Genomic DNA, 18,011 nt, shown 5'->3' with positions numbered 1-18,011 from the left:
GATGCTCAAACTCTAAGTATAATGCAGATACTCCAAAATTAGAAAAAAATCTGATTTTCAAAACACTTCTGGTACCAGGCATTTTGGATAAGGGACACCAACCAGTATTCACCAAGGGTTTTGAGGGAGGCCATCTAATGACAACTTCCCACTTTAAAGTTTGGTGGTTGTTAACGCAAACAGTTCAACGTATCTGACGGTCAGACCCTGGGCAGCAGAAGCATATCATACTGAAGCCCACAGAGCAGCCGAGGAGCACGGCTGTCGGAAGAGCCATCGGAACAGGCCCTGAGTCCCTCCCGCGTTGAGTCCAGGTCCAATAGTGCCCACAGCCCAAGGGTGAGCCCTCCACAGAGGCCTCTGCTGAGCCCCGCCCACCCTGTCTGTGCAGAGGCTGCACCTTTATCATGCATTTAGAAGCCATGCGTATTGATCACGGTGCAGCCCCTTCGGATGAATGCAAAAAGCACTGTGAGCATTTCAAAGCTGTGCTACAAGATGAGGTGCTTGGGAAGGGGTGGCAAGAAGGGGGATTTCTCCAGTGAAAGCTCTCCAAACTACAGCTGTATCCTATGGAGCTCGGTAGCATCTTAACAGTTATGAGGGTTTCCTCAATAATAAGAGTTCATAATATTTGGTTAGCTTTCTTCTTTTCTTAAAAAAATCCATGGCTTTTATAACATAGTAGACCAAGTAACTCTTTACTGCAGTTTTATTGACACTTTAGGAATTATATGTAGTAGTTAAGGGAGAAGGTCTGGAAGTTAGACTAACTGGATTGAAATATTTCTTCTGAAACTTGGTAATTACATGACTTCGTCCCAGCTACTGAGCTTCTCTGCATCTCATTTTCGTGCTCTGTAAAACTGGGGCGATAATCCTCCGTACCCTGCTGGAATCTTCTCCAGGACAGATGACTACGTGAATGGCCTTAGCAGAGAAAGTGGCACCCAACTATGTGATAATTTTCAGCCTTTATTATCCTGGCTGTGGTATTGATGATGACGTCATTCAGTGCTCCTGACACTGCGTCATAATTGTCTGAATTCGCCAACTGACGTTTCCCAGTGACTGCAGATCTGGACTCAAGTCTTGTATTGGCAGAAGGGACAGAGGGAATGCATGTGCAGGTGTCATACTCTGAGAGCTGGATCTGTTGGGTTCTTGTCTGGCCAGACCCACAGCCCTAAGATCACAGCTGTCCTCTTGACCTCGGGGTCATGCTAACTCTAATGAATATCCCCTTCACTCTGGCTCTCATGCCTGCCTCCCAGAGCACAAGTGTCAATCCTCCAATGTTGAAGCCTCAGCAACCCTAGCCAGCCCATGCCTTCATCCCAGCAAAGCCACAGAGGCCCGACTGGTTTATATTAAAAATGCTGTGTCATGAAGAAAAAGTGTGGAATCTACTTTCATATACCTTAATGAAACTGGGTTAAATGGAACTCACTTTCGGGGTAATAACAGTTTAACACCGTAGAAGGCAACACTTTACAATTAGGGCGGGACAGAATCTGTGATGGCTAGGAAATTCACATACGCACATTTTCAGTACACCCCACCCCTTGTGATGTCAGATAATCATGGCTCCTTGGTACTCATATTTCACTAATTATCGCAGTGACTGGCAAATTCTCTGTAGCAGATTCACGGCAAAGCAGTGAAATGTCAGCTTCAGCTCGGTCTCCACTTTCATAGGCCTTTTCTAGGCTTGCGGAGGGGTCCCAGCAACTTTGCATTTGTATATTTCATATTATTTTTCTTAAAAGGGGGTGCTTGAAATTGTATACGCTAACAGCTCTGCATAATTTAGATCTGTCCCTACACATGTATTGTATCTCTGAATTTTCCAAGTGAAAAGAGAAAAGAGTTTAACAAAGAGTAATCTAGTAAAACATATATGTATTTTTAAAGTAAGAGCTACATAAAGACTGACATGACTGGGGAAGATCTGCAGGCTGTAGAAAGTCCTGGAGACTTTTTTTTTTTTTTTAAAGAGAACGGTGTTTATGATACCTATTAGAAAGACGTAACAATTAAAACAGCACTTTCAGTTTTTTGCAGCTTTACTCTTCATAGAGTGGTTTTTTAATCCACTTAACACCCTTAGGAAGAGCTACCTGATTTTCTCAAGTCATAGTTATGTGTTATTTCCTGGGAAATAAATCTAACCTTGATTACAACTATGCAAGTCACATGTTTGTCATGCATATACACACATGTACTCACATTTTATTAGAAAAGAAAACATGTTATTCAACTTAAAGTCCTGGGAAAAGTCGGTAAACAGAAAAAGGGCTGGGTGTGGTGGCTCACGCCTATAATCCTAGTACTCTGGGAGGCTAAGGTGGGCAGATGGCTTGAGGCCAAGAGTTCAAGACCAGTCTGGGAGACATGGCGAAACTCCATCTCTACAAAAAATTAAAACATTAGCCAAGTGTGGTGGTGTGTGTGTCTGTTGTCCCCCGTATCCAGGAGGTAGAGTTGAGAGGATCACTTGAGTTCAGGAGGTTGAGGCTGCAGTGAGCCGTAATCATAATTGTGCCACTGCACTCCAGCTTGGGTGACAGAGTGACACCCTGTCTCAAAAAAAAAGAAAAGAACAGGAAAGAAGGGATAACTGGAACCCTGAATTCTTATGTTTTTTTGTAAGGCGTTTTGCCAGATAATGTGTTGATAATTCTTTTCCATCAATTTTTATAAGTACTATTGACTTTCACTTTCAGGAAATAAATTCAACCCCACCCAAAGGGATGGACAGAAGATTGCCCAACAGCTCTGTACTTATGTAAATGTATTTAAATAATTATTTTGTCTATGCCGTTTCATATTAATCAGCTGAGTAGAGAATAATGTTTCTGAAAATACAAGCCTTCCCTTAATAACCAAAATGCTAAAAATAATATTGGAACCTATAGTACATATTGTACATCAGCTAATAATCCAGTTGTCAAATAACCAACGGTCAGAAAAGATCACCAGAGCCTTTGGGAACCATTCAGAATTGAATTCTACATTTTAGTGCTCATTACATTGTGCAATTCCAATTCTATGCTGTAATATTTGACTATTTTTCTGACTTATAAAAGAAGAATGCACAATTAATCAAGTCTTCTTTCTGGGCCATGGAATAATTTTGAACAGGAGATGTTAATCCTTGCTTTAAAATTAGTGTCAAAACTAGTTTTATCATGCAAATATTCTGCAAGCATATTTTCCCTTTCATGGGCATGAAAATTCACATTTGAGCCTTATAATTAAATTAACACATCAAGGGAATCGTGCGTGAAATTAGTGTTTCAAGATAAAAAGTGACTATATGGGCAACGCTTGTGTCACGATGTCAAAAAATGGTAGTTGAACTACAGCCTTTGAACTGTCTGAATCCTGTAATGATACGGTCACTTTACATTTAAATATCACTTAAAAATAGCACATACCGAGGGCGACTCTAGCGGCAGATGCATCATAATTGATCCAGAAGGACACCCACGACAGAATTGTTATCAGTATAGAGGGCATGTACGTCTGAAGAATGAAGTATCCAATGTTCCTCTTCAACCGAAAGCTCAGTGACAGTCGAGGATAGGCACCTATGGGAAACAGACAAGGATATTACACCAGAGGAATGACACGGCAGACTAAAGACTTTGCTTTGACTTCCACAGGTCAACAACATGCAATGGAAAAGTCTGTGAATGAAGGGGTGGTCCACCACCAAGCAGTTTGCTTCTGTCTGCTAGCGGTATTTATAGAAGAATCAGGAGGGGGGTGCTTTTTGGTCTATTTATAAGATAGTGATGAGGATGCTCTTCTGAGGCTACATACTCAGTTGAGAACCTGGAAAAACTTAGAAGTTTTTAGCTTAGAATCCAGAATAACGCCAAATGTCTTGTTTATTCTTTAATGGATGACTATTCCCTTCTTCCTTGTAGACAGGGGAGATGTGGCTCAAGGCTTTACTGGGCAAGAAAGGCTTTGACCAGTTGTCCTTTCAGCCCACCTGGAGTTCAGCCCTGAACACACATGTTGGAGGCATGGTCCCTAGAGTGACTGGGCTGGTCCAGGGGCACCCTAAGAACAAGAGAGGCAGAGAAGCAAGTCCAGTCCCGGAGAAAGCAGCTGTGCACACTGACGGCATCCGCTTCGGCCACAGAAAAGGCGTCAACGAGAGCGCGGAGGAGCGCCCATCTGCTTTCTTGTCCACGAGTCCCAGTATTAATTCTCAGATGTGAACATTCCACTCCACACACTTTGGAATCCTACCACACCACCAGGACAGAGTGAGAAAATATCCTGCCACATTCAGCACTGTATTTGCCTTTTCTCTCTTATTTCGTTTTTCTTTCCTTTTGTTTTTTTGAGATGGAGTCTCGCGTTGTCGCCCTGGCTGGAGTGCAGTGGCATGATCTCGGCTCACTAAAACCTCCACCTCCCAGGTTCAAGCGATTCTCCTGCCTCAGCCTCCCAAGTAGCTGGGACTACGGGTGCCCACCACCATGCCCAGCTAGTTTTTTTTTTGTTGTTGTTTGTTTGTTTTTGGTATTTTTAGCAGAGACAGGGTTTCACCACATTGGCCAGGCTGGTCTTGAACTCCTGACCTTGTGATCCGCCTGCCTCGGCCTCTCAAAGTTCTGGGATTACAGGTGCGAGCCACTGCACCTGGCCTATTTTGTTTTTCTTAGAGCAAGGCAAGTGTGGCCTTTGTTTCCCCCTGTTCGTTTCAACAGGCCACTTTCTCAGTTCCAATCCTCCTGCTCCTTGTTTTCTGGATTCTGATGGAGCTGCCTGAGAGCCCGCCAGTGAGAACCCAATGACCCTCTCTTATCAGCTCCTCCGACTGCTCCCCGACACTGGCAGGTGCCTTCTTTCTGAAGCCGCCCACACCCTAAACTCCAAGAGGCCTCACCTTTCCTGATCTCCTCCTACTCCAAGCCTGGCAGGCTCCTATTCTCCTCCTGCCCCTAAGTATATGCATTCTTCAGACTTTATTCCACGTCCCTTTCTGTGTCTGTCCCTAGATTATTCTCTTTGGCAGTCTGATTCACTCGTATGACTATTACCATTATGCAGGAGATGAACGATTTTATCTCCAGGCCTCCTACCTTTAGCATCAACCACATTTGCAGCCAGGATTATATAAAAGAGAAAAGAAATCACCAAACATACCCAGCTCTTCAAGGCTGACAGTCTCGGAAATTTCCTCCAGTCTTTGTGTGTGTCTGTGTAGAATTTCTCATACACAGCTCTGATCAAATGCATATATCCCATGTCATCATAGCATACAATTTTTTAGAGTTGCTACAAATTATTTGTAAACACAATTTTCGTTTCTTCCTAATGATCCATCAAATATCGACACAAGGACTCTACAAATATAAATTCCTGAATGCTGTAGATTTAGGTGTTTTCAATTTTTATAAAACTATAAATAGTACTCTTAAGGATATATTTGTGCAGAGCTATTTTTCTACATTGAGACTTATTTCTTGAGGATGAATATGCCAAAGGAGGGACTGGTAGGCCAAGGTTTAAAGCTTTTGATAAATATTGTCAAATTACTTTGCAAATGTATCACACCAAGGTATGCCACTGCCACTATCAGCAGATTAATAAAAGTACCTAGTGCACCTTGCAAATATGACAATATCATACATTATCTCTTATAAATAGGCTTTGCTAAATCCCTTGGGAAAACCTTGTGCTTTCAATGACTTTTTAAAAAATTGAATACTTCCTAAATGTTTGTTTGTTCTCTGTATTTAATCTTATAAATTATCTGATTACTCATTTATTTTTCTCATTTCTCTTTCCTCTGATGGCTTTTACCTTTTCATTGAAACACTTTATATGCTAATCCTTGCTTGTATTCTCTGCAAGCATTTTCCCAGTTGTCAGTTTGTAAAGCTTGTAACAGCTTTGAGTGGAGGACATACAGATCCCTAACTTTTTGTATGCAATTACATCTATCCATTTCACTTTTTCCCTCGTGACTGTTAAAACTTGCGTTTAGCCTTCGGTAAGTTCACAATACAGATCTACCTGCAAATCTATTTTTAGGGGTGGCAGTTATTTCAGTGTTTGACATGAGGTGAAAACATACATGGATTTTGGTTCCACAAACAGCAAACCGGTTTCTCCAACACCATCAGTAGAATGAGGCTTCCTTTCATAACACATTTCACACAGTTCTGTTGTTTTTAGACTCCGTTTCTTGTAAATGTGGATCATGGGCATGATGCACCACGCGCGGGTGCCAGACCCTCCTCGCGGGCCTCCTCCCAGTTCTGGGCCTTGTGCAACTTGGGCACATTCAGGAAACACGGAAACGATGCTCACTGTCATGCCACACTCAAAATCTCCTACGGCTCATTACTTCCCACAAACATCAAAACACGCATCCAGGAAATTTAGTTTCTCCATCTTTTCCCAATTTAACTTCAGTTTTATTTTCCACCATGTTTCTGCTTTAAGCATCACATTCTTTCAGTCAAAGAGGTTCTCACTGCCTCAAAATATTCGTCTCTATTTCCTGCCTCTGCTGACTCACATCCCGGTTTTGAAGACGTGTCTCTCCTTATCCACACCTCAAGGTCTTGGTCAAAGCCCCATCTTCCATGAATCCTTTCTTTTTCCTCCTTCCAAATGTAAGTAATCACCCTCTTGAATTTTTTTTCTCATTATTCATATTATTATAATTATAAACATTTACCAAGGTGAGATCTTCCTTAATAAGCCATACAGTCCCCAGGGCAGGATTTGTGAGGTATTTTTTTTATATACTACAATGCTTAGGTAAATGTCAAAACCATCATAGGTTCTGAATAAATACTTCTGAATGCTGAATGAATGAAAATAGGAGTATTTAGTTTCTCTATGTGAATCTTTAGTTGAGCTTAATACACAAAATGCTCAACATCGTTATTGAATTGTAGCTTGAAATCCCATGGCAACTTCAATATCTTTACTGAAGTAACTTCAATACTGGCTCTTAATTTGCAATTTCATGGCAACCTCAGACCTTTCTTAGCACTTATTTGCTTCTCTTTGCTTCAAGTACATCTTACTATAATCCACCATACATGGAACAGTCTCTGTATCAGTCAGAACATGATGGCTTATGCTACAGTAACAAATAGCCCCCAAATCTCTGTAGTTTGTAACAAAAATTTTTCTTATAAACAATATATCCACTTAGCTCCCTCTGTTTGCAACTCTGTTGGCCTCTGTGGTAGAAGGGCTGTACACACTTCCCGTCATATTTCTGTGGCCAGAGCAAGTCTCATTGCCAACTGTTATGTCAGGAGAATGGGAACGTTTAATCCTCCCCCAGAGAAGAGCAGCAAATATTTTTGAACGACAATGCAATTTACTATATCCTCCAACTTTCCATTTGCCAAGTCAACTTTCTTAAACATTTTCCAAAGTACATCTTCAGGGAAACTGTGGGCAGTAGAAACCAATATTGACACCCATGCAATGCCATGACCGTACAGTCAAACAAACACTTGGAAGATCATTAGGGATCTTGAGGAAGAGAATACGAAACTGATTTCAAAAACACATTCATCTCTGGAAATTCACCAAGATACTCATTGACACAGAATTTGGAATTAAGAAAATATACCATTTTCTTTTGTATTTATTTAGCAAATACATTCTATTTGTTAAAAGTAAAATGCCTTTGGGAGGCCGAAGTGGGTGGATCGCGAGGTCAGGAGATCGAGACCATCTTGGCCAACATGGTGAAATCCCGTCTCTACTAATAACACAAAAATTAGCTGGGTGTGGTGGTGTATGCCTGTAATCCCAGCTACTCAGGAAGCTGAGGCAAGAGATTGCTTGAACCTGGGAGGCGGAGGTTGCAGTGAGCTGAGATAGAGCTACTGCACTCCAGCTTGGCGAAAGAGTGAGACTCCATCTCAAAAAGAAAAAAAAAAAAAGGAAAATGTCATTTCCAATTAGCAAAATGTTTAGGTATCATTTCCAATTAGCAAAATGTTTAGGTATTCAGCATATGCCCCACACATCCCAGTCTCTGAAGTGGAAACAGTGAGTGGGGCAAACAGCGAAGATGAATAAAAGCACAGTTCACCCTCCTAACTGTTAGTAGCTCCTGACCATGTCAGACAGATTCATTCAGAACTGGCCTCCCTAAAGCTGTGGCATGCACTATCCTGGAGGTATAAAGATATGCTAGGGCACATGACCTAGTGATTTAGGAGAGGTTTCACGGTGTAGGCACCTCTGGTGTATGAGACAGTCATGGTTGAACAGGACTCCTTCAGGCAGGGAGGAAGGCGAGCTGTGAAGGTAACGGACCCAGCAGAGCCGTCCAAGATGCCATGAGACAGAGACCTCAGAGGGTCAGTCAACCTAGTAATTATCTGACGTAGTAGATCTACTCTGCTGGGCAAAGGCTCTTCCCATTTGATGTGCATCTTACAGAGTGCATGAAAGTATTTTTGTAGCTCTGGTAGACAAGGTCCTTACACTGGCAGGATGGAATGCCATGAAATATGCTGTATCTACGTGGAAAACTCCCAAGTGATCACAGCCAGTGGCTAATATTTTAAAGTTGAGAAGTAATGAGTCAGCCGCACTACGACATCCCCTTTAAAACGAAACGGAAGCTTGAATTTACAACTGAAATGCGCTGAAGCCCTAATGTCTGCGTGCCAATGCAGATGTGGCCAGGTCCCCAGGCAGACGCTGAGCCAACAGATAGCGGCACAGTCCCCGGGCACAAGTGCATTGTTCCAACGCAGGGATTCCTTGGCAAAACTACCTAGTGAAGATGCTGATCCCAGCCCTTTCTCCCCATATGCAGTTACCGTTATGCCAAAAACAAGGCTCTGGATCTCTAATCCAGCCTGAATTTATATTATTCTCTAGGCATTAATGTTTTTGAAGAACTCATTAAAAATGCAGACACAGAGGGTCATGGCAGCTTTGTAGAGCGCTAAGAGCCACTCAAATGCATCTGTGAACTAAGAAGCTGGTATTTTAGCAGCTGCAGCAGAGTTCACTCATCACATGTTCCTCTTCCCAGCAAGGCCGCCATGGTGGGGCACTCCCACAGCAGCCCGGGAAGCTTTGTGAGCTCTCACTTAGAGGCTTTCTGGGCCCATTATCATGCTATATGATTCATTTATCATCTAGATGCAGCCTAAAATTTAAAATAGTCTTTCTAATTCTTACTCCCATTACTAGTCACCTTATTATATGTTGAAAAAATCCATTAAGAAAAGGAAATATATGAAATAGAAAAGAGAAAGAAGAAAAATGGGATTGGGGTTTTAAAAAAAAGTGTTTCAAATATTGTCTCAACCAGGCAATGAATCCTTTCTAACCCTCCACAGAAAAACCAGCATTGAACCATATAACAGTGCAGCAAAGAACAGGGATGGTTGTTTGAACAATCCAGCCCCACCGTTATTTGGGATACTCGTTTTTGAGAAGGTTACTATCCTCTCTTTCCTTGTGTGTAAAATCAAGGCAAGAATACCTTAAGTGGCAAAAAATTAAATTACACTTCATAAAAATTAAAAACAGTTAGTTGTGCTCCAAAGTGTACCATCAAGACAACCTACAGAATGGGAGAAAATATTTGCAAATCATGTATCTGATAAGGAACTTATATCCAAAATACATAAAGAATGTGGCTGGGTGGATGGCTCATGCCTGCAATCTCAGCATTTTGGGAGGCCAGGGCAGGAGGATTGCTTGAACCCAGGAGTTCAAGACCAGCCTGGGCAACATAGTGAGACCCCATCTTTACAAAAATAAAAATATAAAACTTAGCTGGGCATGGTGGCACACGCCTATAGTCCCAGGAAATTAGGAGGCTGAGATGAGAGGATCGCTTGAGCCCAGGAGATTGAGGCTGTAGTGAGCCAAGATTGTACCACTGCACTCCAGCCTGGGTGACAGACTAAGACCCTGTCTCGAAGAAAAGAATGCTTACAAAAAAGACAAATAACTGAATTTGTTTAATTGGGAAGAGGTTTTGAATAGATATTTTTCCAAAGATAGAGAAACAGCCAAAAAAGCATAAGAAAAGATGGTCAGCATCATTAGTCATTAGGGAAATGCAAGTCAATACCACAGTGAGATACCATACCATACCCTCTAGGATGGCCACAATAAAAAAGACAGAAAATAACTAGTGTTTGTGAGGATATGGAGAAATAATTGGAACCCTCCTATACTTCCAGTAGGAATATTATCAGGCCACCACTTTAGAAAATAGTCTGACAGTTCCTCAAAAGCATGTTACCCTATATGACCCACTCCTAAGTATATGAGTTAATTTCCTAAAAGAAATGAAAACATATACATACACTAAAACTTATAACTGAATGTTCACAGCAGACTTATAGCTAGTGGCCCAAAGGGGAAACAAGCCAAATGTTCATAAGCTGATGAACGGATAAAGAAATTGCAGTATATTTCTTCAGCAATAACGTGGACTGAAGTACTGACTCATGACACAACATGGATGAACCTTGAAAATGTCATGCTAAGTGAAAGACCCAGACATGCAAGACCACACGAATGATTCCGCTGACACGGAGTGGAAGAGACTGAAGAGACAAATCCAAAGCGACAGAAAGATTCGTGGTTGTCCAGGGCTGGGAGAAAGGGGAAGAGATTGCTAGTGGATACGGGGCCTTCTTTCTCGGGTGATAAAAATATTCTAAAATCGATTTTGGTCATGGTTGCACAACTCTGCAAATATACTAAACACCACTGAATCTGCCTTTCAAATGGGTGAATTGCATGGTATGTGAATTGTATCTCAATAGATCCGTTACAAGGAAAAAAATGTTTACTACGTGTATTTTTACCGGCAATCAAATTCACATCAACTATGAAACACACTATCTGACCCAAAGTACACACTCGATAAATACAAGTTACTTCTTTCTTTTCTTTTTCTCCTACTTTGGTGCCTTCTCTGTTCATGATTCTGTAATCGGGGCTTTCACCGTTGAGCACGGTTTTCAATGTTTGCTGGAGGTCTTAAAGGCAATTGAAAAGGATGAAGGTAGTTAAAAACTCTTTCTGCAAAAGGATTTAAGGTAATGAATTTCTGAAGAAATCTGTTTTCTGTAATGAGACATGCTTCATATGTCAGGAGCACTTGTAAAGAGTGATGTCACAGCAAAAAGAGTTTACAGTTAAGCTCTGCTTTGGCCCTGGGAGTGAGCATGCTCTGGCCCAGCATTTTGGACTGAGAGACTAGGGATTGTAACTGGCCAGGAAGCACAGGTGAATTGTCTCTAAAGATGCCTGTAACCAAAGTCAGTGGGGAAAAAAGAAATAGAATTTTTTCTCTGGAATTTAAGGTCAAATTAAATTACAAATAAAAGACAGATAGTAATTCCTCCTTTTAATGTTTCATCTATCTTTTCTGTACCTCTAGTAGATGGTATTTGCAGACCGAATTGGCAATAATTGGATCCCAGGCTTTAGTTAAGCAGCCTAAAGCCTGGAGTTCACAAATGGACTCTTAAAGAGAAACCTGAGTGCATGTATCAACAAACACCGTGACAGGTGGACTTTTAAAAAAATTTATAATTTGTCATGATCATTAATAAGAAAGTAAAGCAATATTTTGAAAATTGAGTTTTGAAAAAAAAGAGAATTCACATGTCTTAGCTGAAATGCCTCATCATTATCCATTTTGCCTCCTCCTCTTTTTCTTCCAATCTTAGCCAAAGTATTCTGAAATAAAGTTAGAATGTATCACTGTCCAAATGTACCACAGAAAAAAGGAAGAGAAAGACAGACATCACAAAATTAAAGAAGCATACTAAATCATCTGTTCTCCACATATCTTGCGAAAATCTCTATCTTTCCGTTCAAAGACAACTCTGAAGTTACGAGTAAATTTCAGATTTGGCAAAAACCGTATATCCCAAATTTTGCTCGTGAGCACGACGCATTTTCAAGACCCGTACAAAAGCTGAAGTTTCAATCTGTTGATCAGTGTGTTCACAGCGGTATTTGAGGAGCTCTTTGGTTTTCAGCTGAATATGTTTGTTGAAATAAATTTAATTCAGTATTTCTTTTAACCTGATCCCATATCTGTCTGTTATGCAAGTGCTTGGCTCACGTTTTCACAGCTTGAAACTGTTACAGCCAAAGGCTCAAATATCCTGACTGAGCTTTATAGTGCTTTCTTCAACAACAGAGTATTCGAATAAATGTTTCCTCTTTATCATGTTTTCAGAAAATTACAGAATTTCCTGCAATGAAATTTTAAAAAAGGTTTCCTAAATTTTCTTTTTTTTTCACGCTCATGTATTAGTAGCCCAAACGAAGCCAGAATTACATATTGAAACAACTGGAAACTTTTCTGAAAAAAATAAAGAGGGGTGAAAAATAAACCACGGTGTTAGGGTATTATAGAATATACTGAAAATGACTGGAAAAAATGGACAGAATTTAAATAAATCTGCTTGAAGATTTATTTAAATCTGGAGAGATTTCAATGGAGAGATAACAAGCCAGTAAAGAGTCTGTATCAAGATGTGGGAGAGAAAGAAAACAGAGAGAAGAGCCCCATGTTTCACGTACCTGCAGTTTCCATAAGGGAAAGATGAGAAGCGAATTAGGACATCCAAGACTCAGGGGACTAAGGGGGCAGACGCTGGACACAGAGGCCATCAAGGAGGGGCCGCGTTAAACCTCCTACAGCTTGGGTTGGGTATTCTTACACAAAGAGTTTTGCTCAAGATGTGAAGATAAACCAGACGGACTCATGCATGCTCAAAGACTGAGCCTGAACTCAGAATTACTCATACCCCAGAAAGTAGATGAAGCTTATCCTAGATTGCTAATGCCTCCAGCTGTCTACTAGAAGCAAGCACAGATCCTCTCTAAAAGATACACCAAAAGAGCATTGCCAGCATGAAGCTTGAGAAGAAAATGAAAAGCAACATACGGAAAGAAATGAGCAAGATAGACAAGATAGGATGACAAGATCAGATATGTGTGTAATCAGGGTTCTAGAAGAAGAGAGAATGGGGCAGAGGCAGCCCTTGAAGAGATGATGGCCAGTGATGCTCCAAAACCTCAGACAGACATCAAACCAGAGACTCAAGAAGGTCCATAAACTCCAAGAATGGCCAGGTGCAGAGGCTCACGACTGCAATCCTAGCACTTTGGGAGGCTGAGGTGGGCAGATCACTTGAGGTCAGGAGTTCGAGACCAGCCTGGCCAACATGGTGAAACCCCGTCTCTACTAAAAGTACAAAATTTAGCCGGGCCTGGTGGCACATGCTTGCAATTCCAGTTACTAGGGAGGCTGAGGCAGGAGAATAGCTTGAACCCAGGAGGCGGAGTTTGCCGTGAGTGAAGATCATGCCACTGCACTCCAGCCTGAGTGACGGAGTGAGATTTTGTCTGAAAAAAAAAACAAACAAAAACACAAAACAAAACAAAACAAAACAAACAAAAAACTCCAAGAATAATAATCACAGAAAAAGCTGCAACTTGGTACATCATAATGATGCCCATGAAAACCAAAGGCAAAGAGAAAAATCACAAAGTCATCTGCAGGGGGAGAAAAACAAGTTACAGTCATGCCCCTCATAACAACCTGTAGGTCAATGGACGGGATCCCTTAAGATTATAGAGGAGCTGAAAACTTCCTACTGCCTAGTGACATCATAGTCTGGTCCTAATAAACTTTCAGAGTGTTCGTTCTTTTCTAGTTACCCCCCAGCTTTTTTTGGGGAGACAGCATCTTGCAGGCTGCAGTGCAGTGGTACAATCAGAGCTCACTGCAGCCTCAAACTCCTGGGTTCAAGCCGTCCTCCCACTTCAGCCTCCTGAATAGCTGGGACCACAGATGCTGCCACCATGGCCTGACTAATCTTTTATTATTTATTTATTTATTTATAGTTTTTGAGACAGAGTCTCGCTCTGTCGCCCAGGCTGGAGTGCAGTGGCACGATCTTGGCTCACTGCAACCTCCGCCTCCTGGGTTCACGCCATTCTCCTGCCTCAGCCTCCTGAGTAGCTGGGACTACAGGTGCCCGCCACCACGCCTGGCTAATTTTCTGTATTTTTAGTAGAGACGGGGTTTCACCGTGTTAGCCAGGATGGTCTTGATCTCCTGACCTCGTGATCTACCCACCTCAGCCTCCCAAGGTGCTGGGATTACAGGCGTGAGCCACCGTGCCCAGCCTAATCTTCTTTTTTTTTTTTCTAGAGGTGAGTCCTCACTGTGTTTCACAACCTGGGCAGGGTCACCTGTGGCCTCAGGTGACCCTCCTGCCTTGGCCTCCCAAAGCACTGGGATTACTGGTGTGAGCCACTGTGCCCAGCCTCTAATCTCTTTTCCTGGGAATACTCTGTCAGGCCAGAAAGTCCTTCAATCCTGTTTACTAGTCGCATTCTTATTAATTGAGAATACTTGTAGAAAGGAAAATAAATCAGGATAATATTTAACATTAAAATATTTTTAAAACATTGCAACTTAGGCCATTTCTTCATGCGTAGGTGAATTAGAATAATTTTAAAGTGCAAGCTTTTGAAAGTTGGGAGGTTTTGTAACTGACTGATTGGGACCCCTTGGGCTACACCCAGTAAATGCAGGACTCAGTCCGTGCTGGGAGGAAGACGCAATCCTGCATTCTGATGGCCCCATGGGTCTGTGAATAGTTAGGTATTCTGCCACATACCTGTAGTGTCTGTTTTCTCCAGACATTTTTAGGATGTGTTCTAACACATACAGGCTGAAAAGACACGGATTGCACCTGGAGAACGGTGGTTCTAAGTGCTTTCAAGTTAGTGGATTCAGGGTCATTCTAAGTGGCTGTCCCCCTTGGAAGCAGGACACCCTCTACAAACACCTCACCCAGCTTTCTAATGAGGCTGCATGAAAATGCAGTAAGAAATTCGCATGGCAGCACCCTCATGGCCATCTCTGCAACTTTCTAGGCAAAGGCTGCACAGACAGGACTACTCCACAGTGAGTATACTAGTCTCTGTTCTGAACAGACCCTCAGCTCACACCACCCAGGGCATGGAACACTTTGAAACCCAGTTTTCGAAGGAATACACCATTTTTTTCAATGCCTCACAGGCCAGCGTTCTTGGTTGTGGACACTATTTCTTAATGATAAGTCCATGTTCCTGCTGGCTCTCATTCCTCCCTGAGGTCAGCCTGCTGGCTCTCATTCCTCCCTGAGGTCAGCCTCTCAGTGCGTCTTCTCCGGAGAATGCAGGGACATCTGCAAGGCCTCCTGAGGCAGAGGATAAAGTGATGCTGCATTAAAAAAACGACCTGATCGGTGTCTTAAAAATTTGGGCTTTTACATCGACTTATCATGTACTTCGGCTCCTAGGGGCTGGGGTGGAGAGGGAACGTTGGTGACGGCCTTGACTGATCAATTACTTACTCACTGACAACGGCCACACACTCAGGACACACTGGGCATTACTCAAGAGGAGGGCGGGGAGCGGATGAACCACACATGACTGATACGGGTTCCTCCTCAGGGAGGTGTGTCCTTGCAGATGCAGGTGCCGTGAGCTGTGAGCAGAGCTGGAAGGTGGTCAGTACTGCCCTGCGGAGATGCACCCCAGCCACTTAACCCAGCCTGGGGGGCTGTGTGGGGCCAAGCAGGTCGAAAAGGCTTCCCAGAGGAAGTGGCATCAGATGAAGCCTAAGAATGAGTCGGAGCTATAGCCACATGAAGGCGAAGCTGGTGGCCATGGGTCAGGAGCATTCAAGGAGCATTCAAGGCACTCACTGGCTTCATGGCTGCCATCACAGGACTGGGATCAATTTTTATGCACTCTTTGTTCAAGCTACATGGATGGTTCTGCCTTCATTGAGCATTTTCAACCCAGAGTTTGCGGTCTCTGTAATGCTTTACATTTTACAAAGCACTTTCATTTATTATATCAATTACAAGGCACAGCATTCAGTAAGCACAGTCAGCACTGCACACTGCAAAATATACATTTAGTAAAACCTGTGCAAGAATAGACTGAGGAGCAGAAGACGCCGTCTCAATCTTTGGGCAGTTGATATAAAGATGACAAGGAAACCCAGGCTAAGGCAACCCTCATCATAAGGTAACGTCAGGAGAAGATGACCACGTCTAATGGGGCAAGGCAGACTGGAGGTGATGCACGTTCCTGGACCACCAAGGCTGGCTGCTAACCCCAGTGGAACGAAGGCGGCTTACTCTTGGGAGGAGAACAGCACCTACCTCCTCTGGTCATCCTCTTTCCTTCCTCTTCCTTCCTGCCTCCAAGTTCATCAATGACCTGTTGTCTGCCCAAGGATGGGAGATTCTTATGTTATCAAACATTGATTGGTGAAATTCATCCTCAGTCTTTTCAATAATGTCCCAGAGAGCATCTTCTTCTCAGGTGAGCCTTCCTCCCCACCAAAGCCTACCACTCTCCTTTGATACAGAGAGCAGAGGGGTGTGTGACGTGTGAATGACGACAACGCTCCTTCGGATGGTCCCGCGCCGGGGGTCTGCTGCAGCGTATTCTCTCACTCCAGTCACACCCACGGAGTGAATGACGACAACACTCCTTCGGAGGATCCCGTGCCGGGGGTCTGCTGCAGCGTATTGTGTCACTCCAGTCACACCCACGGAGTGAATGACGACAACACTCCTTCGGATGGTCCCGCGCCGGGGGTCTGCTGCAGCGTATTCTCTCACTCCAGTCACACCCACGGAGTGAATGACGACAACACTCCTTCGGAGGATCCCGTGCCGGGGGTCTGCTGCAGCGTATTGTGTCACTCCAGTCACACCCACGGAGTGAATGACGACAACACTCCTTCGGATGGTCCCGCGCCGGGGGTCTGCTGCAGCGTATTCTCTCACTCCAGTCACACCCACGGAGTGAATGACGACAACACTCCTTCGGATGATCCCGCGCCGGGGGTCTGCTGCAGCGTATTCTCTCACTCCAGTCACACCCACGGAGTGAATGACGACAACGCTCCTTCGGATGGTCCTGCGCCGGGGTCTGCTGCAGCGTATTCTCTCACTCCAGTCACACCCACGGAGCCAGTGCCCCTGAAGGGTCTATAATGGATGCAGGACTCACCTGTAGCGAAGACAACATTCCTCGAGACCAGACGGTGCTCCACGATGGAGAACTGCGGGAGCTCGATCCTTTCCACTCCGGTGACAGCCTTGTCCCCGCCTCGCCAGTAAAACTCAATGTCGTCCGTGGTGTAGCCATCTGCCGAGAGAGAAGCAGGGAGACAGGAAACATCACCATTTCGAACAAATGCACGGCTAAATAAACGATCATTAACACGGAGGTTGCGGCTCTGCTATGTTTTGAGTAGATTTGCTTAATGTGCTTGTCTAGGGGAAGCGTCATCAAAGAACTACCTTTCCAGTATTCTCAGTTATCGCTGCCATTTCATGTGTACCAGGTTGGTATTGAGAAGCCGAGAAGCTGGGGAGAATGCGTGCTCTGACCAGAGTTCTGTCTGTGAAGTGCAACTTCAGAGCTGACCCAGACACCACACGGAGATGAATTTAAAATATATCTCAACTGCAATGAATAAGATAGTTTCAAGAGAAAATGACAATTGCAGTACGAAGAATTCTGGAAAGGAAAATCCTCTCGAGAGCTTTTGAGAGAGTTCAAAGACTGACGGTGAATTTCACCAATCGGTGATTGATTAAATGAGGTGAGCTCAGAGCAAAAGGAATGTTCTCCTTAGCATATTTGGATGGTTTTATCAGCTCTTCCTGGCCACAAAGTTTGCCAACCTTAGAAATGCCTGTTCTTGGGATATTCCTGACCCTTAGAGATGTGCACAGGTAGTCTCATCAGAAAGAACAGTGGTCGTTAGCTGGATTATAGCTGCAAATCCAGCTTTAGCGCAGTGTTCATGTTCACGTGGTGATTAATCACGGCTTCTCGAGAATGAGTAAGTGGGGCAATAGAGTCCACTGTTACTTGTAACACCAAGGAGTCTCCTAAAACATTAGGTCAACTTTGTCAAT

At 43.3% G+C, this 18,011-nt stretch overlaps 1 protein-coding gene across 3 annotated transcripts in view; it reads right to left on the bottom strand.

The window, feature by feature from the left end:
- GABRB3 (gamma-aminobutyric acid type A receptor subunit beta3) overlaps positions 1 to 18,011 on the bottom strand; it is a 227,362-nt gene that overhangs the window by 20,511 nt on the left and 188,840 nt on the right. For all 3 annotated transcript variants that reach the window (XM_005559021.4, XM_005559020.5, XM_073995295.1), the window contains 2 exons: positions 17,095 to 17,232; positions 3,441 to 3,593 (listed from right to left, as the gene is read on the bottom strand). In XM_005559021.4, the coding sequence (XP_005559078.1) occupies positions 3,441 to 3,593; positions 17,095 to 17,232 (291 nt within the window). The remainder of the gene's footprint in view (positions 1 to 3,440; positions 3,594 to 17,094; positions 17,233 to 18,011) is intronic.

This window comes from Macaca fascicularis, chromosome 7 (genome assembly GCF_037993035.2).
Source record: "Macaca fascicularis isolate 582-1 chromosome 7, T2T-MFA8v1.1".
Lineage (NCBI taxonomy): Eukaryota > Metazoa > Chordata > Mammalia > Primates > Cercopithecidae > Macaca > Macaca fascicularis.
This window is presented reverse-complemented; position numbering and strand designations above follow the sequence as displayed.